This window comes from Oncorhynchus kisutch, linkage group LG14, assembly GCF_002021735.2.
Source record: "Oncorhynchus kisutch isolate 150728-3 linkage group LG14, Okis_V2, whole genome shotgun sequence".
Classification (NCBI taxonomy): domain Eukaryota; kingdom Metazoa; phylum Chordata; class Actinopteri; order Salmoniformes; family Salmonidae; genus Oncorhynchus; species Oncorhynchus kisutch.
Window position 1 is genome coordinate 34,529,150 of NC_034187.2, and position 27,854 is coordinate 34,557,003.

Sequence of the window (27,854 nt, forward strand, 5' to 3'; positions counted from 1 at the left end):
TATCCTTCTGTGTCCCACCATTGTGTCTAAATGGTGGAGCAGGGCACTAGTATAACATGTAACTGAACATCCTCTAACTAGCTGCCTCTCACACCTCCTCCGTCACTCAGATAGAAGAGGGGTATGGAGGGATGGTCTGTAAACCTGTTTCAGGTCCCTGTGGGGTCATCAAGGCAGATAAATGCTCTCGGTTCAGTCCAGGCTGTTTGTCAGCCCCTCTAAGAAGGGGTGAAGTATGGAGAAGCTATAAAGCCCAATTAGTGTGTGGAAGGACAGAGTAACGGCCGTGTGACTGGACTCGGGAGCCCCACTCTGACACCTCACAGGCTGTACACTAACACAATCAGGAAGTTGAATGGAGTTAGAACTGTAATGGCGGTAGAGCTATTGAGTCAAAGTGGTTTGTTTGTGACACTCCACCATTTTCCAGTATTTTTACTTCATGTGAAAACGTTCCTATGCATGCATCCAAATGTAAAAGAGAAATAGGCCACATGGTTTCCTCTGAGATACCAATACTCACTGTGACACACACACACACACACACACACACACACACACACACACACACACACACACACACACACACACACACACACACACACACACACACACATACATAACTCTCTCTTTCTGACAGTGATGTTTTGGTTCTGGGTGGCATTTAGTTTCTGGGCTGCACAAGATGCTTCATAAATGAATGATGAGTAAATCTGTGAAGTGTGAATAATTGATGGCAGCAGAGGTAACAAACAAAGGACTGCTGTTATTATTAGTTAATAAGACACTGTAGATACTCACTAACGATACCTCATTATCTCACACCCTACCTCCTCGTCCTCCATGTTTGGAAGGCAGGATAGCAGGCTGACAGGATACACATTGCATACTAAAACACTGTTCAATCCCTCCAGGCCTATGTGACTATCCCTACCTGGGAGATGTGCCGTTGCCTAGCGCACGGTAATTACATCCCACGCTAACAAATTATTGGCCGATGATGGATAGGTTCACGCTCTTACTTACTCATGCCTCAATGCTAGCTGATAAGACATGCACCATATAGGTGTCATATATACCTGATATACGCGGTGCCCGTATATGTGTGTGTCGTTACGGTGGGTGGTGACTGTCACAGTGTTAAGGGCTGGTGTTTTATAGACATTGTCTACCTATAGATAAGCAATGATTAAGTGGTTCAACTGATTCAGTAATGTGGTCCGTAGGGTAGCTCAGTGGTGGTGGAGGTGGTGGAGGTGGTGGTGTGTCGTAGGTCTGACCTGAGGAAAGTACATCTGGCTGGGGTCTCTATGGAATATTTTACCCTCCCATCCTCCATAAACTGTCTCTGTGGTGCTCTCATAGCCACAGCCACCCACAGACCTCCTTTTACAACTAGAATAAAGTCATTACGATACACTGAGGCAAAACAAAACCTTTGCTCACAGAGCTGAGAGCAAAATAATAATATTCATGCATATTTTCCAATATCTGCATAATTTCTTTCTTTATCAGTTGTTATGAATATATATTATATAAATATATCTGTGTGTTTGTCTTCTTTTTGGTCTTGATGCAATGGTGAGGGGGAGGAGGGGAAGGGTGCTTGTTTTGGGGTGGGGATGTTGGGATGGTGGGTGGTGGCAGGGTACAGGGGTGGTACAGGGGTTCAGGGGTTGTGGTAGTGATTGCCATGGCTGCAGCTGGGGCTGAGTAATTGCCTGTCTTGGTGGGAGCGTGTTCTGGAGCTAAAGTCGAGTGCTTTCTTCCTGATGTATAGCTCATTTGGATTCCGCCAGCCTTCCGCCAGCCTTGGGGCTGTATTATTCATGCCTTGGCAGATAGCACTCACTAAAAGCATTGGAATGGAGCCAGGTAGTGGTGGGGCGACACAGGAACACTTCACCTAGCAGCCTGGCAGAGGGAAAGGGAGAGGGGGCGGGAGAGGGAGGGAGAGGGAAGGAGAGGGAGAGGTGTGTTGTTAGGAAAAGAGAGAGAGGAAAGTAGAGCGATTGAGAAAGAGTTAGAGGGAACGGTAGAGAAATAGGATATGGAGAGAGAGAGAGGGCAAAAGACCTTAGAAAGGGATGAGAACAGGGTGTAGTGAACAAGCAGCCCTCAACCCCTCCGCTCCCTTCAGCGCAGCCCCCCCTCCGCCCCTTCAGCGCAGCCCCCCCCCCCCCCCCTCCCACTGCCTCCTTGTGCAAATACAGATAAGGTCACGTTAATCATAATGCCACCTCCCTTTGAAAAATCACCCTCCATACAATCAACCCCCCACTGTGAGGTATCTGGCGCTGGAATGGACATTTCCATATTTAATTGGCAGCTTTATTTTCCAGTAAGAGAGGGAGCGGGTGAGTGTGAGGCAGAACGAATAGAGGTGAAGAATCAGCTTCCATGTAGGAGTGGCCAGTGCTCTGTAGACTGGCTCTGTGGACTGGCTCTGTGGGGACTATTTTAGGGTTCCATATTTTTTACGGTGATCATCTTAGTTAGTATATTTCATTTGCTTGTTTTTTCTTTGTTTCGTGTAACCACTGCCATTATTGAATAGTCAATGATGGAGTCAGCTTCCCTTGGTTTTCCGTCAACTACAGCACCGTTTTTCCTACAGCATGTTGTTCGTAATAAGCAAATCTTTTTTTTTATGTATAAAACATAACATAAAGATACCTTCAAACACATTTCACTTCGCCCCTCTGATATATTCTGCCGCTCTCATCTATCCCCCCTCTTCCCTTTCTTCCTCTGCCACTTGTTTATTTTTCCCCTTTGTGTTTTCCTCCCCTTTGTTTAGTGGTGTGTTATTATGACAATCAGTCAGGCTAGCTCCAGTACCTAGCGCTGCTCTAGCCTAGCGTTAGCTAGCGTGTGGTAAACAGGTGGTGTTTACGCTTCCTGCCTCAGCCTCCCTGTCCCCCCCTCCCCCGCTGGAAACACATCAAAGGGAATGAGAGATCATGTGTAGCGAGCCCAGCGCCGAGCAGCATGCCAGGGGGACCTGTGACGAGGAGCGAGGGGGCGCATGCCAGTCAGAGGCTTATAGGGCCCTCAATCTCCTCTCCGGGCCGGGCACATCCTGACCTCCTACACACCCACACCCCCTAACTATCTCCCCCAGCACCCAGCCCCCAGCCCCCTAGCCTGCCATCCCTCCGCACGGCTGCCAACTAAATTACATCAATGTCAAGGGCCCTCCCCTGTCTCCGCTGGGGAAATGTACCAGGCCCAGTAAACAAGCCAACAGAACAGGCAGAGTCACAGCAGCCAGTCACTAATGGCAGCAGACACTAAAGGCTGGGTGGGTGGAAGTGAAGCTGGATCTTAGGTAGAGAACTGTACACTAGTTATTTCAGATGGTGAGTAATGGCACAGTTCCTGTGCTATGATGGTGGGCCAGTGATATTTTAGGCCTTGTTCATTTCACTCGTGTTTTTCTGTGCTGCTAATCCTAGATGGACTGAGGCTCTGGTGAATAGGTATGGCCATCTCTGTGCATGTCTGAACCCTATCTCAAAATAACTTTCAAAAACATTTGTGACATGATATGATTGCAGTATGAACTCCATTAATGTAACAAACCCAGTGGAGTTAATACAGAATGATAGAGTAGATGGGGAGGGTAAACCTTCTCCAAGATGGCCGCAGGGCTCTGCAGCTTCTCTCTGTGTCTCTCCCCATGTTGAAGTGATTGATTGAAGTAATTATGTGAGTGGAGAGGATCCTTACCTGGGTGATTCAGGAGTGAATTTAGCCGTGGAATGACAAATGGGTGCAATACAGTACATGAGTAGAACCATAGGCCTGATTAGTCCACCCCATATAGAAACTGTAAAATGATCTTATTTATATCAACAGAGATGCATCTACCAAAGTAATTTCCTATGCTGGCCACTCCCTCCATACAGTCTGTTTTACTGGTGTGTATAACCCTGTGGCGGTCTGTAGATGGACTAATGGATTCAGTGATGGTGATAGGCTGTGTTAACTGTGTTAACAACCCTCCAGGCAAGCTTCAATGCCATACAACTCTCCTTCCGTGGCCTCCAATTGCTCTTAAATACAAGTAAAACTAAATGCATGCTCTTCAACCGATCGCTACCTGCACCTACCCGCCTGTCCAACATCACTACTCTGGACGGCTCTGACTTAGAATACGTGGACAACTACAAATACTTAGGTGTCTGGTTAGACTGTAAACTGTAGACTGTAAACTCTCAGACCCAGACCCATATCAAACATCTCCAATCCAAAGTTAAATCTAGAATTGGCTTCCTATTTCGCAACAAAGCATCCTTCACTCATGCTGCCAAACATACCCTTGTAAAACTGACCATCCTACCAATCCTCGACTTTGGCGATGTCATTTACAAAATAGCCTCCAATACCCTACTCAACAAATTGGATGCAGTCTATCACAGTGCAATCCGTTTTATCACCAAAGCCCCATATACTACCCACCATTGTGACCTGTACGCTCTCGTTGGCTGGCCCTCGCTTCATACTCGTCGCCAAACCCACTGGCTCCATGTCATCTACAAGACCCTGCTAGGTAAAGTCCCCCCTTATCTCAGCTCGCTGGTCACCATAGCATCTCCCACTTGTAGCACACGCTCCAGCAGGTATATCTCTCTAGTCACCCCCAAAACCAATTCTTTCTTTGGCCGCCTCTCCTTCCAGTTCTCTGCTGCCAATGACTGGAACGAACTACAAAAATCTCTGAAACTGGAAACACTTATCTCCCTCACTAGCTTTAAGCACCAACTGTCAGAGCAGCTCACAGATTACTGCACCTGTACATAGCCCACCTATAATTTAGCCCAAACAACTACCTCTTTCCCAACTGTATTTAATTTTTATTTATTTATTTATTTTGCTCCTTTGCACCCCATTATTTTTATTTCTACTTTGCACATTCTTCCATTGCAAAACTACCATTCCAGTATTTTACTTGCTATATTGTATTTACTTTGCCATCATGGCCTTTTTTGCCTTTACCTCCCTTCTCACCTCATTTGCTCACATTGTATATAGACTTGTTTATACTGCATTATTGACTGTATGTTTGTTTTTACTCCATGTGTAACTCTGTGTCGTTTTATCTGTCGAACTGCTTTGCTTTATCTTGGCCAGGTCGCAATTGTAAATGAGAACTTGTTCTCAACTTGCCTACCTGGTTAAATAAAGGTAAAATAAATCAAATTAAAATAAATAGGCAGCTATAGCCTCTGGTCAGTCCCAGGGATGTGAATGTGTTAGACCCCCTGGAGCCCTATTTCTCCATCCCCTCATTGAGGCCATGATCACTGGGCCTGAGACCGACAGACAGACACATCTGTGTCTGATGGGGGTGATATGCCTTAGAGGGACCCTAGGAGAGGCTATGGGGCTACTGGTTGTGCTCCTGGGGTAGAGGATAAGGAGCTGGGGCTGGGTGGGGAGCACCCATAGGGCTGTTGGTAGACAGGCTACAGTGTCATTCTGTCAGGTTTCGATGGCATGGCTGAGGCTGGGTCTGGGACAATGGGCAGGGGTAGGGGTAAAGGCAAGGGTAGGTTGAAGGACAAGAGGCAATGACTGGTGCTGAAGAAGAGGCTAGGTAAGGGGCTGAGGCAGAGGAAGGCACTGGGGCTGCCTGTCAGGCTGACTTGATGATAGGAGCTGGGTATCTGCAGGGGTTTGATTCCTCTGGCTTTCTCTTCACTCTACTGCACCGGCTGTCTCCTGTTACAGCCCATAACGCTGCAGTGGAAGACACTAGGGACTTGGTGTTATTGATGTTTTACAATACCACCTCTGTAATGGCAGTGTTTACAAATGATACAATAGTGTGTGTGTTGTATTATTCAGATATCACATTGTATGAGCTCTAATTTACTGGGGAGGTTTTACTAGTGAAAGTGCCATGTTAAGAAGCAAGAGAACAGTTAGCCTGAACCACACAGCTTTTGTTCTTTTCTTTGGAGGGGAGAAGACTGTCGGGTCTCTCACACTCGCCGTCCCTCTCTCTCTCTCTCTCTCTCACGCACTTGTTGTCCCTCTCCTTCTCTCTCTCTCTCTCTCTCTCTCTCTCTCTTTCTCTCTCTCTCTCTCTCTCTCACGCACTCATTGTCCCTCTCGCTCTCTCTTTCTCTCTCTCTCACACTCGTTGTCCTTCTTGCTGTTTCTCTCCCTCTGTCTCTTTCTCTCTCACTCTCTTTATCTCCGTTCAATTACCTTTCTCTCTCTCCACCTCTCCCCCTCGCTTTCCTTCCCATTCCATCTCTCTCCCTTATTCCATCCCCCATCTCACTCTCTATTTCTCTCTGACTAGCTTCACGCCTGTGTGCGAGGATGGCAAATCCCTGTTGTATTTCTGGAGGATATCACCATGGAGACGGCGCTCTGCCACGCGTGCCTATAGATCCTGTTAGATAGGGGCACAGCGAGAGGTGCACGACACTCCTCCAAGAAGGGGAGAGACAGAGACAGAGACAGAGACAGAGACAGAGAGAGAGAGAGAGAGAGAGAGAGAGAGAGAGAGAGGACAGGGGATGAGGTAGAAAGGGAGAACTCAGGTAGAAGGAGAGAGGATGGTTGAAAGACGAAGAGAGAGAGGTGAGAGTATGAGTGAGTGTGAGGTATAAGAGTGATGGAGAGAGAGAGAGAGAGAGAGAGAGAGAGAGAGAGTTAAAGCTAAGTGAGTGCAGCAGCAGTCTCATCCCAGTGTCAGGGAGACAAATATCACATGATGCTAATGAGTGGCAAAGTCTCGGCCCCGCTGTGAACAGGCTTTAATATGACTACTAATAAAGCTGCTGTGTAACACTGTCACAATCCTTCACACACTCACTGTCACCCACCTGGGACTACACACATACAGACATGCATACAGACACACACGCATGGAATCTGATCACGACTCCATTTTGCTCCTCCCTTCCTATAAGCAGAAACTCAAACAGGAAGTACCCGTGCTAAGGTCTAGTCAACGCTGGTCTGACCAATTGGAATCTATGGCTTCAAGATTGTTTTGATCACGCGGACTGGGATATGTTCCAGGTAGCCTCTGAGAATAATGGTGACTGAGTTCATCAGGAAGTGTATAGAAGATGTTGTACCCACTGTGACTATTAAAACCTACTCAAAACAGAAACTGTAGATAGATGGCAGCATTTGCTTCAAAACTGAAAGCGCGAACCATGGCAAAAGCGCGAACCATCGAATACAAACACTGCAGTTATTCCCTCCGTAAGGCAATCAAAAAGGCAAAACGTCAGTACAGAGACAGAGTGGATTTGCAATTCATCGGCTCAGACACGAGACATATGTGTCAGGGACTACAGACAATCACGGACAACAAAGGGCAAACCAGACACGTCGCAGACACCAATGTATTGCTCAAGTACAAGCTTAACACCTTCTTCGCCTGCTTTGAGGATAACACAGTGCCACTGATGCGGCCCACTACCAAGGACTGTGGGCTCTACTTCTCTGTGGCCGACGTGAGTAAGACATTTAATCGCGTTAACCCTCGTAAGGCTGCCGGCCCAGACGGCATCCTTAGCCGCATCCTGAGAGCATGCGTAGACCAGCTGGCTGGAGTGTTTACGGACATATTCAATCTCTCCCTATCCCAGTATGCTGTCCCCACTTGCTTCAAGATGTCCACCATTATTCCTGTACCCAAGAAAGCAAAAGTAATTGAACTATGACTAAATGACTAAATGACTATCGTCCCATAGCACTCACTCCTGTCATCATGAAGTGGCAGGGACTCGGCGTACACATCACGGACAAACTGAAATGGTCCACCCACACAGACAGCGTGGTGAAGAAGGCGCAGCAGCGCCTCTTCAACCTCAGGAGGCTGAAGAAATTCGGCTTGTCACCAAAAACACTCACAAACTTTTACAGATGCACAATCGAGAGCATCCTGTCGGGCTGTATCACCGCCTGGTAGGGCAACTGCTCTGCCCATAGCCGTAAGGCTCTCCAGAGGGTAGTGAGGTCTGCACAACGCATCACCGGGGGCAAACTACCTGCCCTCCAGGACACCTACACCACCCGATGTCACAGGAAGGCCAAAAAGATCATCAAGGACAACAACCACCTGAGGCACTGCCAGTTCACCCCGCTACCATCCAGAAGGCGAGGTCAGTACAGGTGCATCAAAGCTGGGACCGAGAGACTGAAAAACAGCTTCTATCTCAAGGCCATCAGACTGTTAAACAGCCACCACTAACATTGAGTGGCTGCTGCCAACATACTGACTCAACTCTAGCCACTTTAATAATGGAACATTTGATGTAATAAATGTATCACTAGTCACTTTAAACAATGCCACTTTATATAATGTTTACACACCCTACATTACTCATCTCATATGTATATACTGTACTCTATACCATCTACTGCATCTTGCCTATGCTGTTCGGCCATCACTCATTCATGTATTTTTATGTACATATTCTTATTCATTCCATTACACTTGTGTGTATAAGGTAGTTGTGAAATTGTTAGATTAGATTACTTGTTAGATATTACTGTATGGTCGGAACTAGAAGCACAAGAATTTCACTACACTCGCATTAACATCCGCTAACCATGTGTATGTGACAAATAAAATTGGATTTGATTTGATTTTAAGTGGTTTGAGAGGCTAGTTAAGGATCATATCACCTTCACCTTACCTGACACACTAGACCTACTTCAATTTGCTTACTGCCCCCAATAGATCAACAGACGATGCAATCGACATCGCACTGCACACTGCCCTATCCCATCTGGACAAGAGGAATACCTATGTAAGAATGCTGTTCATTGACAATAGCTTAGCATTCAACACCATAGTACCATCCAAACTCATCATTAAGCTCTGGGCCTTGGGTCTGAACCCCACCCTGTGCAACTGGGTCCTGGACTTCCTGACCGGCCGCCCCCAGGTGTTGAAAGTAGGAAACAACACTTCCACTTCAATGATCCTCAACACAGGGGCCCCACAAGGGTGCATTCTCAGTCCCCTCCTGTACTCTCTGTTCACCCCTGACTGCGTGGCCACGCACTCCTCGAACTCAATCATCAAGTTTGCAGACGACACAACAGTAGTAGGCCTGATTACCAACAATGACGAGACAGCCTACAGGGAGGAGGTGAGGGAGCTGGCAGAGAGGTGCCAGGAAAATAATCTCTCACTCAATGTCAACAAAACAAAGGAGGTGATCGTAGACTTCAGGAAACAGCAGAGGGAGCACGCCCCTATCCACGCCGACGGGACTGCAGTGGAGAACGTGTTCCTCGGCGTACACATCTGAAATGGTCCACCCACACAGACAGCTTGGTGAAGAAAGCGCAACAGTGCCTCTTCAACCTCAGGAAACTGAGGAAATTCAGCTTGGCCCCCAAAACCCTCACAAACTTTTACAGATGCACAACTGAGAGCATTCTTTCGGGCTGTATCACCGCCTGGTACGGCAACTGCACCGCCCGCAACTGCACGGCTCTCCAGAGGGTGGTGCGGTCTGCCCAACGCATCACAGGGAGCAAACTACCTGCCCTCCAGGACACCTACAGCACCCGAAGTCACAGGAAGGCCAAAAAGATCATCAAGGACATCAACCACATGAGTCACGGCCTGTTCACCCCGCTATCATCCAGAAGGAGAGGTCAGTACAGGTGCATCAAAGCTGGGACCGAGAGACAGCGTCTATCTCAAGGCCGTCAGACTGTTAAATCGCCATTACTAGCCAGCTTCCTCCCGGTTACGCAACCCTGGACCTTAGAGGCTGCTGCCCTTTTTACAGTACATAGGTATGGAAGCACTGGCCACTTTAACAATGGAACACTAGTCACTTTAAGATTGTTTAAATAATGTTTACATACTGCTTTACTCGTCTCATATATGTATACTGTATTCTATTCTACTGTATTCTATTCTACTCAGACATTGCTCATTCTAATATTTATAGATTTCTTAATTCCATTCCTTTACTTTTAGAGTTGTGTGCATTGTTGTGAAACGTTTTACTACTGCACTGTCAGATACTACTGCACTGTTGGAGCTAAGAACACAAGCATTTTGCTACACCAGCAGTAACATCTGCTAAATATGTGTATGTGACCAATGCAATTTGATTTGAGTTGATTTGAAGTGCACACATGCACACACACAGACACTCACACACACACTCAAACACACACACACACATACGCATTAGGGATGCTTATTCATGACTCTGAGCTCTCTTACCAGATTTAACATTCCAATTTGTCTCTCTTCAACATCGACAGAGTGTTTTTCTAACGTTATTTGACTGGCCACTTGTTCCACTTTAGTTAAATGCATTTCATCCAGTCTCATGTGGATTTGAGGATGCTCTCTCAAAATACAAGGGAAAAATAAGTGGCTTTCTTGTTACACAAGGGTATGTTTTCCTTTGATAGCTGCCTCTCACACCAAACACACTTCTACTCTGCTGCCTAGAGGAAAAAAAGATGGAAATAAATAACTTTCTGTCCTCCTCTCCTGACACAATTCCAAAGGTATAGCTTTATTTAAATGGCATTTAATCACCTGTGGAAAGATAATTGCAAGACACAGTTAGAGGGCTGCAGTAGCAGGTCTGAGACAGTAGAGATGTGGCCAACGTCATGCTGTGAGAGAGCTGAGGAATGTGTGTGTGTGTGTGTGTGTGTGTGTGTGTGTGTGTGTGTGTGTGTGTGTGTGTGTGTGTGTGTGTGTGTGTGTGTGTGTGTGTGTGTGTGTGTGTGTGTGTGTGTGTGTGTGTGTGTGTGTGTGTGTGTGTGTGTGTGTGTGTGTGTGTGTGAGAGAGAGAGAGAGAGGGCTCCTGTTCTTCTTGTGGGTTAGTGATCGGCTTCCCTGTGTCGGGGCAAACACACCTCTCACAGTTACAACAACCTCACAACTCAGGAGTAGGAGTGGGCTACAAGTCAAATCCTAGTTATTTTAGTTGTCAACACATGAATTAGTGGGATAAAGAGGCATTTGGAGATCATTCATAAAGTTGTTGGTGAAAATTGAAATGAACTCTCAGTAGGAGAGGATTTTAGGACCAACTGAGACATATTTGCAGTAGTAGTATAACAGAACATTATGTAACAATGGAAACACTTGTGGTTTAATTGACCCCTTTTAGTTTAATTGACCCCTCTATATCTAGGAATTTTTCTGATAAGAACAAGTTCTAGTGATTTTAACCTCAATCCATTTGCTGTGTTTCAATACAATTAGCAGTACCACAGAGATTGCGTATTGAAAAGTGATTCAGGTGAAAACACATGAAGACCTGTCATGGAATGAGCTGTAGCACATTAAGCACAGACACACAGCACCTCTATCAGGGTACTGCATTGCAAGGACTGTCTCATTGCTAAAACCCAGCTGGACAGAGTGTGGTGAGCAATAGAAGATGAGCGGAGGGAGGGATGAATTTCAACAGCTCCCTCCCTCCCTCCCTCCCTCCCTCCCTCCCTCCCTCCCTCCCTCCCTCCCTCCCTCCCTCCCTCCCTCCCTCCCTCCCTCCCTCCCTCCCTCCCTCCCTCCCTCCCTCCCTCCCTCCCTCCCTCCCTCCCTCCCTCCCACTCACCTATCCTCCCCGCCAGGCTGTCTGCTTGGCAGTACGTATCCTGCTGGGATACGCCCTTGATTTATTTGGAGGGGCTCTGGACTGGGCCAGGATGAGTGGCATTTTAATGTGCTTTTGAAATGTTTGGTCACAAGCACTATTGATCAGAGTACTCAGTAACCCCCATTCTGCCCCCCTCCACACCTCAACCCCCACCCTGGAGAGAGGCGCAGGGCCTGCAGGAGCCTGCAGGGCTGTCAGGCAGGGAATGAGTTTTCGTGTGAGCTTAGATTAATGAAATGAGGCCCCGTGTGTGGGTGCAGGGGTCAGGCTATTAAGTAATCCCTGGGCCTGCTGAGATTGAGGCTGTCTGCCAGTTTGGCCCGACGCTGACTGAGTGATGGGCACCCGCTCCTTTTGGGCTGTGGGGATAAAACATGTGTATGGGAAACATGTGTGTGTGGAGGGAGGGAGGGAGGTAGATCAGCAAGTCGGTGCGCCCTCGCAATTCTAAGACAAGTAAACAGTGCTAAGAGGTCCACAGTGAACATGCTGCCGTCAGCCAAAATACCCAGTTCTCCACCAATTTAAGAAATGATGCTTATGTATTAACAGCACCTCCCTGACCTCAAGTGGTGGAGGCTTCAGAGAGGTGCCACATCCGCTCTGAGATGCCCAAGACAAAACGCCTCCACCGTCTATAATAACTGCTGATATCAATTTACTGCTCGGCACCTTCAATTTAATGCTCTCTCTCTCTCTATTTGTTCACATTAGAACCTATTTTGGGCTGAGTGAGGAGGGAGAAAGACTCTTGGCTTTTGTAAAGGGGAATCAGGGACATTTCACTGCTCAGTTGACTAAGCATACCTGAAACCTGTCTGACTCTGTTAGCTATGCAAAGGGAAAGGATCACTACCGCTTCTTCGCTAATGTGCATGACATGGGGAGCTCACTTTAGTAGAGAGGAGTATCAGGAACTCTGTTACCTACCAGCATAGAGCACTGATCTGCTTGGCACCTAAACCACATTGTCTCACTGGTATCATTGGGACCCTGTCCGTGTTGAATTTTTTGAAAGAGCGGTTGGGTGCCACGTGTTCACACACACACACACACACACACACACACACACACACACACACACACACACACACACACACACACACACACACACACACACACACACACACACACACACACACACACACACACACACACACACACAGAGACCTGTATCGCCCCCAGACTCCCCATGGTTTGATGAGGGAAACGGATTAGGCTCCTGTGATCAATAGTCTGGGCGAATACACAGATTATCAGATTATCAGATTAAAATGTGTCCCCTGCTGCCAAGGGGACCAGGAGAATACAGTTAAACCCAGGTGCCTCGGCAAGATTCAATTAATTATCTCTCTGATTATTCTGTTTTCCCAATGATGATCCTACAACAACGTACACAGCTGCAGTTGGTACAGCAGAGTCAGACAATGTCAGCTCAATAAACAATTTATAACCCAGGAATGTGATTATTTGTTTTACTGTCTTTGTTTTTAAATCAGCCTGGGCTCAGAACCCTACGAAACATACTTTACGTATTTCGGAGGACTTCCAAGACGTATGATACCTACTAATGGTGTAGTTACTTTAGACAAAAATGAAAGTAGGGAGGATGAGGTCGGTGTAATCTGTGACCATCTAGCAATCCAAAGGTTGCCTGTTAAAGTCACGCCGGAGACAGCTGTAGAACTGGGCACAGACGTCAGTTCAACGTCTAGTTTTGATTTACATTTGGTTGAGTTGTCAACTAGCGTTAATTCAACGTGAAAACAATATTTCACCATGTCGTTGGATTTACTGTTTTCAGCAGTATGTGGTACATTTTCACAACTCTTAGTACAAAACTCCAAACTGGTCACACTTCTAACGCAGCCAGTCTTTCACTCAAAATGTGTCATTGTGCATTCATTTGGATTTTAAACATCTCTCACCACACAACCATTGATAAAAAAATATAGAAGTTTATTGTGAAATGTAATGAGAACATTGGTTTAATCACCAAAACACAACATAATGATATATTTTCATTTGAGTAATTTTGACTACCAGTTAATCCATAGTAAACAATGTAATATACTGTACATATTTCAAATCTCCCTTAGAAGTGCTGAAAGTAATATGCTACAGTACTGTAAATGACAGTTTTCACTTTAGGCAATACATTACATTATCCAACACGATTTACCAAAAATGTATCATTTCCATAACATCTTTCCGATGAGTAATCAAAGGTGTGGTCAATGAAGACATCCTCTACAATTATTCATGCAATTATTTTTGCTGTTGACGTAATTGCAACATAGGTGTACTGTTTGTAGTCAAATGTAAGACATTAAATAAAGCAATTGAACACACATTAGTTTGCATCAAGCCTGTCTTGAGCATTTGGCCATCAATTCTCATCCACATCACAGTGAATGTCTTCAGAAAAAAACTTTTGGCAAATCCAAGCTTGACATTGGTTTGCATTGATGTCATCCTCATGCCTCATCCATGGCCAGGAAGGTGGCAACCTCATTGGGATGGCGATCGTACACCTTCCACACTGAACAAAAAAATTCCTCAATAGAGTTGAGGAAAGGAGAGTATGGGGCGCAGGTATAGGGTCACGAATCGGGGATGGGCCCGAAACCATTCCCGAACCACCTCTGCTAGGTGGAACCTAACATTGTCCCACACAATGACATAGGTCAACTTCTTCACCTTGAAAGGACTGCTCAATGTCAATGAGGAACACAATGAGGTGTGCAGCATTGTAGGATCCAAAAACATCCTACCACACCATCTTCAGAGATGGCTACGCACATGGAGATGTTAGCCAATGAGTTTCTGCCCACGACCCAGAGTTTTGCCCAGATTGGAGCTCGCTTGATCAACAAAGATATTCTTGTGATTGTTCACAGCAGCATCAAGCACCATCACCGTTCAAAAAATATATTTTTGGGGAGTTGTTTCTACAGTATAGTCCCAATATGGTATTGTGAAGTAGCATGTGCATTAATAGTAACAGTAATACAGTATATAGTGCTGTACCTGAACATACTTGGCCCGCAGTTGTTTCACGCGGTCGTTGTTTCTCTCAGAAGGCACCAGGTAAATGTGTTTCATAGATACCTGGTGCCTCTTTCCAAAGGCTGGCGATTGTTAGTAGGCTGATGGATGCCACATTGCCAAAGGTGTCGTTGTTCTCTTCAATGGCCTGTTTTATTTAGGACAGCCATACGTCATTCCTGGCCGTCACCATTTCCACCAGTGCCCCACTCCTGCTGATTGGTCAGCACACGGCCACCACCATGGGATCTTCTGTCAATTCTGAGGGTACAGCGGGTAGAACAGAGTATACAGTCAATAGATCATACTGGAAGAATACTGGAACATGATTTGTGAATTTACATGCATTACAATATGTAATTTACTGTAAATGTAATGGTACAGCATAGTGCATATCCTGCAGACCAGATTTCTTGGAGAAATGTTCTCATGATCGTATTGACAGTTGATCTTCAGATTGGGATGAACTAATCTGCCAGCTTCTGGTAAGGCCTCTATTTACCACATGGTCAACGACGATGACCCGGACTTTATTAAACACAACAGTTCCCTGACGTCTGCCTCCCTCTTTCTGATGTCCACCTCTTTGATGGGGCCCATGTCCACCTCTCTGACCTCTTTGACAGGGCCCATGCCCATCTCTTTGACCTCTTTGATGGGGCCCATGCCCACCTCTCTGACCTCTTTGACAGGGCCCATGCCCATCTCTTTGACCTCTTTGACTGGGCCCATGCCCATCTCTTTGACCTCTTTGACAGGGCCCATGCCCATCTCTTTGACCTCTTTGATGGGGCCCATGCCCATCTCTTTGACCTCTTTGACAGGGCCCATGCCCATCTCTTTGACCTCTTTGACAGGGCCCATGCCCATCTCTTTGACCTCTTTGACAGGGCCCATGCCCATCTCTTTGACCTCTTTGACGGGGCCCATGCCCATCTCTTTGACCTCTTTGACAGGGCCCATGCCCATCTCTTTGACCTCTTTGACAGGGCCCATGCCCATCTCTTTGACCTCTTTGATGGGGCCCATGCCCATCTCTTTGACCTCTTTGACAGGGCCCATGCCCATCTCTTTGACCTCTTTGATGGGGCCCATGCCCATCTCTTTGACCTCTTTGACAGGGCCCATGCCCATCTCTTTGACCTCTTTGATGGGGCCCATGCCCATCTCTTTGACCTCTTTGACAGGGCCCATGCCCATCTCTTTGACCTCTTTGATGGGGCCCATGCCCACCTCTCTGACGGGCTCCTTGTCCACGAGCTCTTTGATTTCTTCCTCTCTCTTGCTGTCTGTCCTGCTCCATGTTGAAAGAAATTGCAAGTGTTCACACACACCTTTTTATATGGTGACCATTGTGGTTACCACTATGTGAAACCAATTAGCAATAACGAGTAGACATTATGTTGTCATTACAGTTATCATGTATCATACATGTAATGTAACTTTACAAACATAAGTTTTATTCCTGTAGTTCTCAAAATCCATTTGTAGCAGACAAACCAGTTGAACATCTATAGGTTTACCAAACGGTTAAGTGATTAACCATTAAGTGCAGTTGGATAAGTGAAGGTCAAATGTATTTAAACTAATGAGAAAATAATCATATGAAAAGTATTGTGAGCATTGCATTGTGAAAGGCAATTACTTTATATGAAAGGTATTTCTAGATGAAACACTGATTCGGTTTGGTGGGAAAAAGTTACTGTGCGATTTTGTGTGTCAATTGAAAATGTTCTTAACGTTTAGGAAAAAAACAGCCTTTTTGATGATCCGTTTTGAGTTTTGTACTATGAGTTGTGAAATTATACCACATACTTTTGAAAATAGTACAAAGGCGCTATAAAAAAAACTGTACGATTAAAATACCCTTACGTTGACGACAAATCCAATTAGTTTCACACGTCATCAGATACATTTTTGGGTTGAAATAATGTGGGAAAAAAATTACATTCAACCAGTTTTTGCCCAGTGGACTTCCCCCAACCCTTATTATTAACTTAACACAATTTACCTATCCTGCTACGCAAATTCACCTTTGCTTTTTTTGTTCTTCCCCATAATTATCCTTCGTTGTTATGGCACACAAGCAACCTGGTCTCAGAGAAAGACATATCATATGTCCTCCAAAACATATGATAAGTTACATCATCCAATTTGTATGCTATAGTACACCTGGGTAAGAAGTATCAAATCTAATTTTCTTTGTCACACGTGCCAAATACAACAGGTGTACACCTTACTGTGAAATGCTTACAAGGCTTCACCAAAAATGCTGACTTTTAGCAAAATAGTAAGTAACAAAATATTTGCAAAATAAAGACAATTATTATAATAATAATTATAAGTAACACAATAAATAACAATAACAAGGCTATAGACAGGGGGTACCGGTATGAACTATATCTATTAGAATTCATATGATATTGTACAACACTATTCCATTCATAATGTATCCTAACGTTACGTAATATAGTATATAAAATGTAGTCCACAGATTTACGTACAGAATAATAAGAATTGCCCGGAGACCACTTTGTTCTCTTTATCTCAAGAAATTCCTACCTCTTGTAATTGTAAACCAAGCAAAGGAGAGCAATTAGAATGTAATTACACAATAGTGAATGATTATGGGCACGATCAGTGCTCTGTTCATAAAACGTTGATTTCACTTTCTCTCTGGTGCCAAAAACAAAGCCCTTCAGCAGAGCAATGGGTTTATCTTAGATCTGTTCTGCAGCAAGAAAGCGTCACAACATTCAACACCTTGCGGCGTTGTGCTGCAGTTGTGTTTTATTGTGTTTTGTAATGTACTCTCCAAAAGTGTTTTAATCGGTAAATAGCCAGCTGGGCAGTGTGCTGGACCAGTGACATAGTCAACACCAGAGCTAGTGTATTATGTTATGCTAGCCAGCCACTAAGCCAGGTGATATGGAGTTTTGGGTCTGGTGGCTAAGCGCTAATGGCTCCTGTCTTATCTGTTCCCTGCAGTGTGTACGGCTGCCCCCTGGCCAAGAAGAGGAAAACACTGGACAGACAGCCTCAGGAAGCCCTGGAGGTGCTGGAGCCCTTACTGGAACCACTGGAGACAGACCCCAAGAGTGGACCCCTCATAACCCACATGGACAACTCCACTAGGGAGGAGAGCTACGAGACAGACGGAACAGTGGAGATGGATGACAGAGAGGAGGAGGTGGAGGAGGGAGTAGAGGATGGGGGAGATGAGGAAGAGGAGGTAGAGGAGGAGGAAGAGGAGGAATACTTGGAGGACACTGAGGAACAGATGGAGCAGGAAGAAGGAGAGGTGGAGAGAGGGGAGGGAGAGGCGGAGGAGGTAGAGGTGGAACAAGAGGAAGAGGAGGGCGGAGTACAAGAGGAGGAAGAAGAGGAGGAGTATGAGGAGGAGTATGAGGAGCAGAGTCATGGCCAAGGTGAGACGTCATTTATTTAACCCTTTGATACACCAAGACATATTAGAATGTTGTTGTTTTTTCAAAGTAATGTAAATGTCTGAGTTGCTATGGTCTATGTTGCCGAACGGTTAGTCTTGAATATACAGCATGCTGTATATGCAGTATAGTAAGGCAACAAAGGCATGCATTGATACTTTTGTCTGTATACTGGGAATTGAAATGTGATACAATTCTACATAACAAAATACAAACTAAATCCCAAGCCTGTCCCAGAACATAGAATATATTATTCTGTTCACATTCCTTTGATCTTTGTTTGTTTCATCCGTTTGACTGGTTTATTTATTTGTTTGTTTGAGCGTTTGCTTTTCCTCCGACTTATGTGATGACTGTAGCTACCTGAAACAGAATTTGTAGTGCTAGATCAAACCTGGTTACCTGGAATAGAGAGATGGTTTGGCAGCGAAGGCAATTTTCTTCGGGAGCAGCTCAGTTCTGTCATTTGAGGTTTGTTTGGGCCATTTGCCATTACCTTCAGGGCTATCTCAGTCACAGGCTAAAAGCAGTGCTGGCGCTGTCTCTCACACACAGACCCTGTGAAAATGGCAGTTTGTCAATGGCTCCACAGGGGCTGGATGGGAACACCCTGTCTCCAAAACACCTCATTCCAGAGATAAATGCCCTGAAATAGAGGATCGGGACTCAAAATGATGCAATGAAAGAAACTAAACCATCACTCGTGAATGTGTTTTTTTTGTTGATGTAATTTTCACGAGGCAGACAGTGTTTTCGGGACACGTGCTAAGTTTCACATGTACATTTTTCATATTTGTTTTTGCCATTTTTTCTACCACTTCCAGCTACATCTGGTCTCCCCATCCAGGGACCGAGCCTGCTTAGCTTCAGAGGCAATCCAGCAGTAGGATGCAGGGTGCGATGTTGCTAGAATGAATGTGCCAAAAGTTGCAAATGGAAAAAAGTCAGCAAAAGCAGAGGCCAGGGTACCATAACCAAAAAGGGAAAATTCCAGAAAGGAAGGAGGCGTTTTACTTCACCATGTTATCATTTTTTTTAAATGACGATTTTTTTTGTTGTTGTTTTGCGTCGATTTACAATTAATTTGCTCTCGCATTATTTCGTTTTGCTATGAATACTTTCGGGTGAGGATTCATTCGCTAGAGGATTGGACCATATAATAACACATTAGTCTATTAAATGTCTCCCCGCCACAGTTTCGGTAAAAAGTTGAGGGATGGGACTGGAGAAATGCAAACACTCAAATCCACACTACACTATGGATGTACGGACTATCCATGATATCAAAATTGTATTTTCAACCATGTTTTTAGGCTTCCCCGTATTTGTTTACGTTTGCTTTCTTTACAAAGATTGGAGTAAAACAAGCTTATATTTTGGGTTCTGATGGGGTACAAAAATTGAACTAAGCTCATGAGGCATTTATATGTTATATTCTACAGGAAACAATGAGTACATATCATTCATTTATAAGTGCAAGAATGGATATAGCAACAAATAATTGCCCCTTTAACAGGCATTGACCTTCATACAGCGTAACTAAAATGCAATTGGAATGGGATCTATTTACCTGCCCCAAAGAAATGTATTCTGTCCACTGTTCCGCGAATGTCCAGCAAAATCATTCACTTGTCCCGCATTTGGGCTTTTTAGATGTGGTCACCCTTATTCCACCGGTGGAAACATTGCTACATCGCCATGTCAACACCATCTTTTCACATGTGAGGAGAATGACATTATTTCAACCCCACATGTGAATCTACAATTCCACATGCGAAAGTGAGATTTTCAATGGTGGAGTTGTCTTTCATGTGATCCTGCAAATGAGATTTTCACATGGGATTGATTTTCAGATGTGAACTTGCAATCCGCTTGAGGTTTTCGCTCGTGCAGTTTTGTTTAAATGTGAAACGACAACTGTGGTTTTCACATGTTATTCTCCTCACATGTGAAGAAGTGGTGTTAACATGTAAACTCAAAATGTGAAACATGTGAAAATGCTATTTTAAAATGCAAATTTCACATGTGAAACTGCAAATGTGAAGTTTATTTTGTAAGGGTGCATGTATTTGCGTGAGAAAATACAAAAGCAGAAGTCCCACCACCTTTGCTTATAAGCATGAATAAGTTGTGCTAGATATACAGTAAAATATTCTATTTAAAATGACCTGCAACATACCAATTGAACACAGAACTCTATAAATGATATAGAAAAAACACAGTAGCCTGTGTCTGCTTTCGAGACTGTCTGGGACGTGAGAGGTTCTCCCCCATGTATGGTCCATACCCTGACGTGCCAAAACACCACATTTGGCAGGTTTCTCTACAACTCATTCTGCCTCTCACCCCCCGCACCCCAGATCCTTCCTGACAGAGCCCTCAAGTCCAATTAAGACTGGAGCTCTGAGAGATGCAGTACATTGTGCTAGCTTCCTCCCTAAAAGTGTTAGTATGTCAGCCTCCCTCCTCTGTCTCTCTGTTGGGCATGAGAGTCCACAGTCAAAGAGATGGTCTTTGTTTCCCTTCTTGGCCCAAGGAGCACAATTAAATCAATTCCACTGGGTGTAAAAGCGCTGGCCTAATTAAACTGGGTGAATATTTAGGATTCTCTCCATCGTCCTAAACCACAGTGCCATCTTTAGATAGGAGGACGAAATGACACTTTTTATCCTTCTCCTTTTTCTTGGCTTCTCAGAAACGTGGACGAGTCTCTCCACATGCACCACTATCATTTCCCCCATATCCTCCAAAACAGAAGTGGCAGCAGGGCAGATTCCAATCTGTAATGGAGGTGGTATTGTTATGGCTGCTCTGTGTTTCTCAATAGATATATGCACACTGCTGCACGCTGCATTGTTAATCCAAGCCAATATGGAGCAGCGCAATCTCTCAGTTCTCCTTTCAATCTGTTTCGCTTCCCTTTCCCCTTTGTGTACCTTGATTGCTCTTCAAATTGCTTTCCTGAGCCATGTTTGAAACCATCAAAAATTAAACCTCTGGCAGCCAGGGTATGGGTAGGTTACTGTGAGAAAGCGTCCCCCTGTCAAAATATGTGCCTGGTCAGTCGTGACTCCCCGGTCCAGAACCCTCACCTCAACACACTAGATGTTCTGTTGCTCTCATTAGATTGGGAAGTGTGTTTGGGGGTTGTGTGTGTGCGGGCAGTGTGTCTGCCTGGTGTGTGTGTGTGTGTGTGTGTGTGTGTGTGTGTGTGTGTGTGTGTGTGTGTGTGTGTGTGTGTGTGTGTGTGTGTGTTTGTTGCAGTGTATATCGATGTGTTGTATGTGTGTGCGTGTCTAGGTGTACTGTTTGTGTACATGTACGGTATGTAAAGTATACATGTATGTTTGTATGTTTGCGCATTCATGTATACAGGAACTTAGAGGCTTTCATGCTTCATGTTTACGCCTTTGGTCTCTATCTTATGGTATTGTTCCCATTCACACACACATGTTCACACACACAATACGTCGTTGAAACCTGGCAGGTGATTTGTCAGGTGATTTTCTGCCTCCATCCAGAAATCAAATTTAATTTCATATTTCTGTGTAAGCTTCTGTTTTTTTTCTCTGCAGGAATGTAAGTGCCAAGCGTGTGGCGGGTTGGGAGTGAGTGATGCGATGCGCTCTTGACGGTTCACGGGCTGGAGGGAATGTGAGAGGGCCAATTGGAAGTGCTCTAGAGTGGCTGCTTCACATTACTGGCAGGAGAGGCTCAGTAACCTTTAGGAGCCTGTCTTGCAGAATCAATTAGCCAGTGAAAAGCATTCTAAAGATCCTGTTGATTGGACAAAAAAGGCCTTTCTGGAATAGAGAGCATAGAGGGAGAATGTATGGATTTGTTTATTTTGTCAACATAATGGCACACTACATGAGACAATCAATGTATAACATAAAGCATGAGCTGATTCCAATTTGAAGGACTACACCACAAAATCTGATGAAATGAAAAACGTGTTGCTTTATGGCAGTTACTTAGCCATCAACTGGGAGCAGCAATGTGCTTGTTGTTGTGACCCAAAGGATCCAGTTTACCTGGATGTGGTGTACTTTCATTTCGGGAATGTACATCCAAAGCATCTCTATGGAAATTTCCAAACCACTTTATCCCACATCCTGTGCTGATTCACAATTCAGTTATAGGCTGCTGTTAAGACTCTGAAAGTACATTACTGAGAAACGCAAAGAGTTCCTTATCCAATTTAAACAGACCAAGACCAGAAATCTGATTAACCCATTAAATAGAATGAGCAAAATGAGATTACGATGCATTTGTTTTTCTTTTTTTCCCCGTACAGAGCACGATCAGATGAATGGCGGCGGCGGCGGTGGCGGTGGCGGTGGCGGCCATCCTAAATCCGGTCTGACGGGGGAGAAGGACGACAACAACAACGATGAGTATGAGAACTACGACGAGCTGGTGGCCAAGTCTCTGCTCAACCTAGGGAAGATAGCAGAGGACGCCGCCTATCGCGCCATGACCGAGTCTGAGATGAACAGCAACTCCTCCAACAGTGCCGAGGAAGAAGAGGAAGAAGAGGAGGAGGAGGAGGAAGAAGAGGAGGAGGAAGAAGAAGAGGAGGAGGAGGGTGGGGAGGGCATTCAGAGGAAGGGTGAGTTGACCCTGGATGTCGACAGTGATGTAGTGAGGGAAACGGTGGACTCTCTGAAGCTGCTGGCCCAGGGACACGGGGCTATGCTCTCTGACAACATGGAGGGAGGAGACTATGAGGACGGGATTGGGGAGAACGGGGAAGCGAACCGTAATGGAGGGACTGGAGGTGGTAACGGTCAGGGTAAAGCCTCTAATGGACTGCATGAGAGTGATGAGGAGGTGTGTCTAAGCAGCCTAGAGTGTCTGAGGAACCAGTGCTTTGACCTGGCCCGCAAACTGAGCGAGACGCAGCCAACTGACCGCTCGGGCACAGGGCTCCCGCAGCAGAACCACCCTGGCGGAGGGGACACCCAGGGACTGCATCCCCACCCGTACCAGCCTGGGTACGGGGACCTCCAGCAGAGCCAGGAGGAGAGGCGCACCCTGGAGAGGAACTACTCCGACATGGTCAACCTGATGAAGCTGGAGGAGCAGCTGAGCCCGCGCTCCAAGGCCTTTTCCAGCTGCGCTCAGGATGACCGCTACCACAACCACATCCACGACCGGGACGAGGACACGCGGTCGGTGACATCGGACCGTTCAGAGGAGGTGTTCGACATGACCAAGGGGAACCTGTCTCTTCTGGAGAAGGCCATCGCGCTTGAGTCTGAGAGGGCCAAGGCCATGAGAGACAAGATGGCTGCCGAGGCGGCTCGGAGGGACGGGGTGAGGTATCATCATCACCATGGAGACCATCATGGGGAGCACCAATCGCGGCATGGCTACGGAGAGGAGCGCAAGGCCCGCCTCCATGATGGGATGAAGAAGCCCTACTACCATAAAAGTAAGTATATCTGGCCAGAATGATTTGCACTTCGGTAGTGGTTGTGGGGAAAATCACTGGGGAAGCCAAGCCAGGATTATTTTATTTTTTTACAACCTATGTGTTGTGATAATTTGGTTGTTTGTTCTGTAACCTGTTAGTTCATATGCCTTCCACGCTGATACAAAAGTATGTGGACACCCCTTCAAATGAGTGGATTTGGCTATTTCAGCCACACTCGTTGCTGGCAGGTGTATAAAATCGAGGACACAGCCATGCAATCTCTAAAGACAAACATTGTCAGTAGTCAGTTTGTGAAATTTCTGCCTTGTTAGAGCTGCCCCGGTCAACTGCAAGTGCTGTTATTGTAAAGTGGAAAGATCTTGGATCAACAACGGCTCAGCCGGGAAGTGGTAGGCTACACAAGCTCACAGAATGGGACCGCCGAGTGCTGAAGTGTGTAAAAATCACCTGTTGCAACACTCACTACCGAGTTCAACCTGCCTCTGGAAGCAATGTCGTCTGGAAGAACTGGTCAAGCAGCCGTAGCCGAGCAGCCGCACCAAGCCATAGAGCTCGCCCCCATTGGACTCTGGAGCAGTGGAAACAAGTTCTCTGGAGTGATGAATCATGCTTCACCATATGGCAGTCTGACGGACGAATCTGGCTTTGGCAGATGCCAGGAGAACGCTATCTGCCCCAATGCATAGTGCAAACTGTAAAGTTTGGTGGAGGAGGGATAATGGTCTAGAGGCTGTTTTTCATGGTTCGGGCTAGGCCCCTGAGTTCCCTTGAAGGGAAATCTTAACGCTACATCATACAATGACATGCTAGACGATTTTGTGCTTCCTACTTTGTGGCAACAGTTTGGGGAAGGCCGTTTCCTGTATCAGCATGACAATGCACCCTTGCACAAAGCAAGCTCCATACAGAAATGCTTTATTGATATCAGTGTGGAATAACTTGACTGGCCTGCACAGAGCCCTGACCTCAACCCCTGACCTCAACCCATCAAACACCTTTGGGATGAATTGGAATGCTGACTGCGAGGCTGAATCGCCTAAAATCAGTGCCCGATGTCACTAACCCTCTTGTGGCTGAATGGAAGCGAGTCCACACAGAAATGTTCTTCTCATAAGAGTCTTCTCATAAGAGTGGAGGCTGTTATAGCAGCAAAGATGGGACCAACTCCATATTAATGCCCATGATTTTGGAATAAGATGTTTGACGAGCAGGTGTCTACATACTTTTGGTAATGTAGTGTATATAGGCCTAAGGCCAAAACAATTAGAAGGCCCAGTGGCAGAATAAATACAACCACACCTTTTCTTCATCACAAAACCGGAGAGTAACCTCTGTCCTGTAAAGTCCACAAAGCATATTGCATGTGACAAACAGTTAAATGACCTAAAGCACGGTCAAGCAAGTTAATGTTTCCAACATTTTCGTACTACGAAACAACTATTGATTTAGAACCATGGAGAGTTCCCGCAAGTTGTAAAGAAAACAGGAGCTACCTCCACTATTGCAGCTCCATTTCAACTTCAACATTTCAACATGATTGGATCAGAATCACCCTTATAATCATTGGCCAGTACGGAGAATTAAGTAAAACTCCAAATCCATATCTCCATCCATAGCAAATTTAGGAAAGGGACAATTTTAGCTAGCTAGTAGCTAGCCACCGAAGGACAACGACGCAACGAGATGCGACTTGCACGTTCTTTCTGTCAATAATGTTTAGCTTTTTATGTGATGTGATTGGTGAGAAGCCAAGTCCAAACTGGCTTCCCTTGAAAAGTTTTTGTTGGTACACCAGAACCATTCACAGCTGAGTTCACTCAGTTTAGCTCAACGCTGATTGGCTATTATTTTAACCTTCTTTATCAAGGGAGGCCAAATGCTCGCTGGCCTCCTGTGCATTCAATGCTATTTGCGGAAACAATATCCTACTGTTTTTGACCAGACAGCATCACATACAGAAGGGTGCTATTTACGGTGAGATACATTCAGCTTCTTGCAAATTGAAGGAAAACTATGAAACACAGAGAGACTCAAGACACTATTTTTGGGGGGGGGTTGTACATTTTTGGGGGGATGCATGGCTTCCATTGGCATCCAATAATACATGCCACTGTTCAATTTATAACGAGGACCCACAGATACTTTGGGTATGCTGCCACAACAGTAGCCATTTGACTACACCACACTACCTCTCTCACCTTGCTGAGGTGAGTGAACAGTACCTGTACTGTGCCTTTGGAAAGTATTCATTTTGTTACATTACAGCCTTATTCTAAAATGGATTAAATAAAACGTTTGGTTGTATTTTAGCAAATGTACTAAACATTTACATAAGTATTCAGACCCTTTGCTATGAAACTAATAATTGAGCTCAGGTGCATCCTGTTTCCATTGATCATCCTTGAGATGTTTCTACAACTTGATCTGTGGTAAATTCAATTGATGATTTAGAAAGGCACATACCTGTGTATATAAGATCCCACAATTGATAGTGCATGTCAGAGCAAAAACCATGCCATGAAGTCGAAGGAATTGTCCGTAGAGCTTCGAGACAAGATTGTGTCAAGGCACAGATCTTGGGAAGGGTACCAAAACATGTCTGCAGAATTGAAGATCCCCAAGAGCACAGTAGCCTCCATCATTCTTAAATAGAAGACGTTTGGAATTACCAAGGCTCTTCCTAGAGCTGGCCACCTGGCCAAACTGAGCAATTGGTGGAGAAGGGCCTTGGTCATGGAGGTGACCAAGAACCCAATGGTCAGTCTGATAGAGCTCTAGAGTTCCTCTGTGTAGATTGCAGAAACTTTCAGAAGGACAACCATCTCTGCAGCACTCCATCAATCAGGCCTTTATGGTAGACTGAAGCCACTCCTCAGTAAAAGGCTCATGACAGCACACTTGGAGTTTGTCAAAAGGCACCTAAAGACTCTCAGACCATGAGAATCAAGATTCTCTGGTCTGATTAAACCAAGATTGAACTGTTTAGCCTGAATGCCAAGCGTCACGTCTGGAGGAAACTTGGCACCATCCCTACAGTAAAGCATGGGGGTGGCAGCATTATGCTCTGGGGATGTTTTTCAGTTTTTTCACTGGGAGACTAGTCAGGATCGAAGCAAAGATGAATGGAGCAAAGTACAGACAGAGCCTTGATGAAAGCCTGCGACAGAGTGCTCAGGACCTCAGACTGGGGTGATGGTTCACCTTCCAACAGTACAACGACCCTAAGCACACAGCCAAGTCAACGCAGGAGTGGCTTTGGGACAAGTCTCTGAATGTCCTTGAGTGGCCCAGCCAGAGCCCAGACTAGAAACCAATCGAACATCTCTGGAGAGACCTGAAAACGCTGCTCATCCAACATCACAGAGCTTAAAAGAAGCTCTTAAAAGAAGCTCTTAAAAGAAGAATGGGAGAAACTCCCTATATACAGGTGTGCCAAGCGTGTAGCATCATACCCAAGAAGACTCGATGCTGTAATCGCTGCCAAAGGTGCTTCAATAAAGTACTGAGTAAATGGTCGGAATACTTATGTAAATGTGATAAATCTGCAACAAAAAAAATCTAAATAACTATTTTTTTGCTTTGTCATTCTGAGGTATTGTGTGTAGATTGATGACAATAAAAAAAATTCATCAATTTTAGAATAAGGCTGTAACTTAACAAAATGTGGATAGCTTCAAGGGGTGTGAATACTTTCCGAAGCCGCTGTATGTGTTTCAAGTAAACCCCAATCAGTCCCTGGCTCCCCATGTCCTCTCTGTCTGTGAGACGTAGGGATGGCAGGCTAACATGCTTACTGTGAACCTCACTGTGACCTCGGGACAAGCTTTTGCAGCCAATTTGAAGACTGGCATCTCAGCAGCGGCTGCAGCAGCAGCAACAGCTTATGTTGTTAAAATAGGCCAGCATGACAACATCAGAGGGTAGGCTTGTCAGGCATAAGTAATGGCAATCTGCACGGACCGTTAGGACTGCAAATCACATCCCTTCCTGCCTGCAATGCAGCCCCGGTTGAAGCTGCCTATTTTTAAACCCACAGAGGGACTGGAAGCTATGAAATAGAAGGCTGCTGGAGCTGCCTCTTGAAGGGAACTGGGTACTGTGTACAGTCAACTCTGGGGAAATTAGATTTTAGGAAAAACTGTACTGCGTCCTGCAGAATGGTTAATTTATTGAGTCTTTGTGTTGTGGTTTAGGTTTATATTGGGTGTTAGTGTTACCCCTCCGTAACTGTATATGAGACATGCTCTTCTTCTATGGTGGTTGGTTTCAGACCCAATGGTTTGACAGATA

General features: G+C 45.4%; 1 protein-coding gene across 6 annotated transcripts in view; it reads left to right on the forward strand.

The window, feature by feature from the left end:
• The window catches only part of LOC109904515 (myelin transcription factor 1-like protein), a 135,922-nt gene that overhangs the window by 64,711 nt on the left and 43,357 nt on the right, over nucleotides 1–27,854 (forward strand). For all 6 annotated transcript variants that reach the window (XM_031788295.1, XM_031788296.1, XM_031788292.1 and 3 more), the window contains exons 6-7: nucleotides 17,667–18,106; nucleotides 22,422–23,561. In XM_031788295.1, coding sequence (XP_031644155.1) covers nucleotides 17,667–18,106; nucleotides 22,422–23,561 — 1,580 coding nt within the window. The remainder of the gene's footprint in view (nucleotides 1–17,666; nucleotides 18,107–22,421; nucleotides 23,562–27,854) is intronic.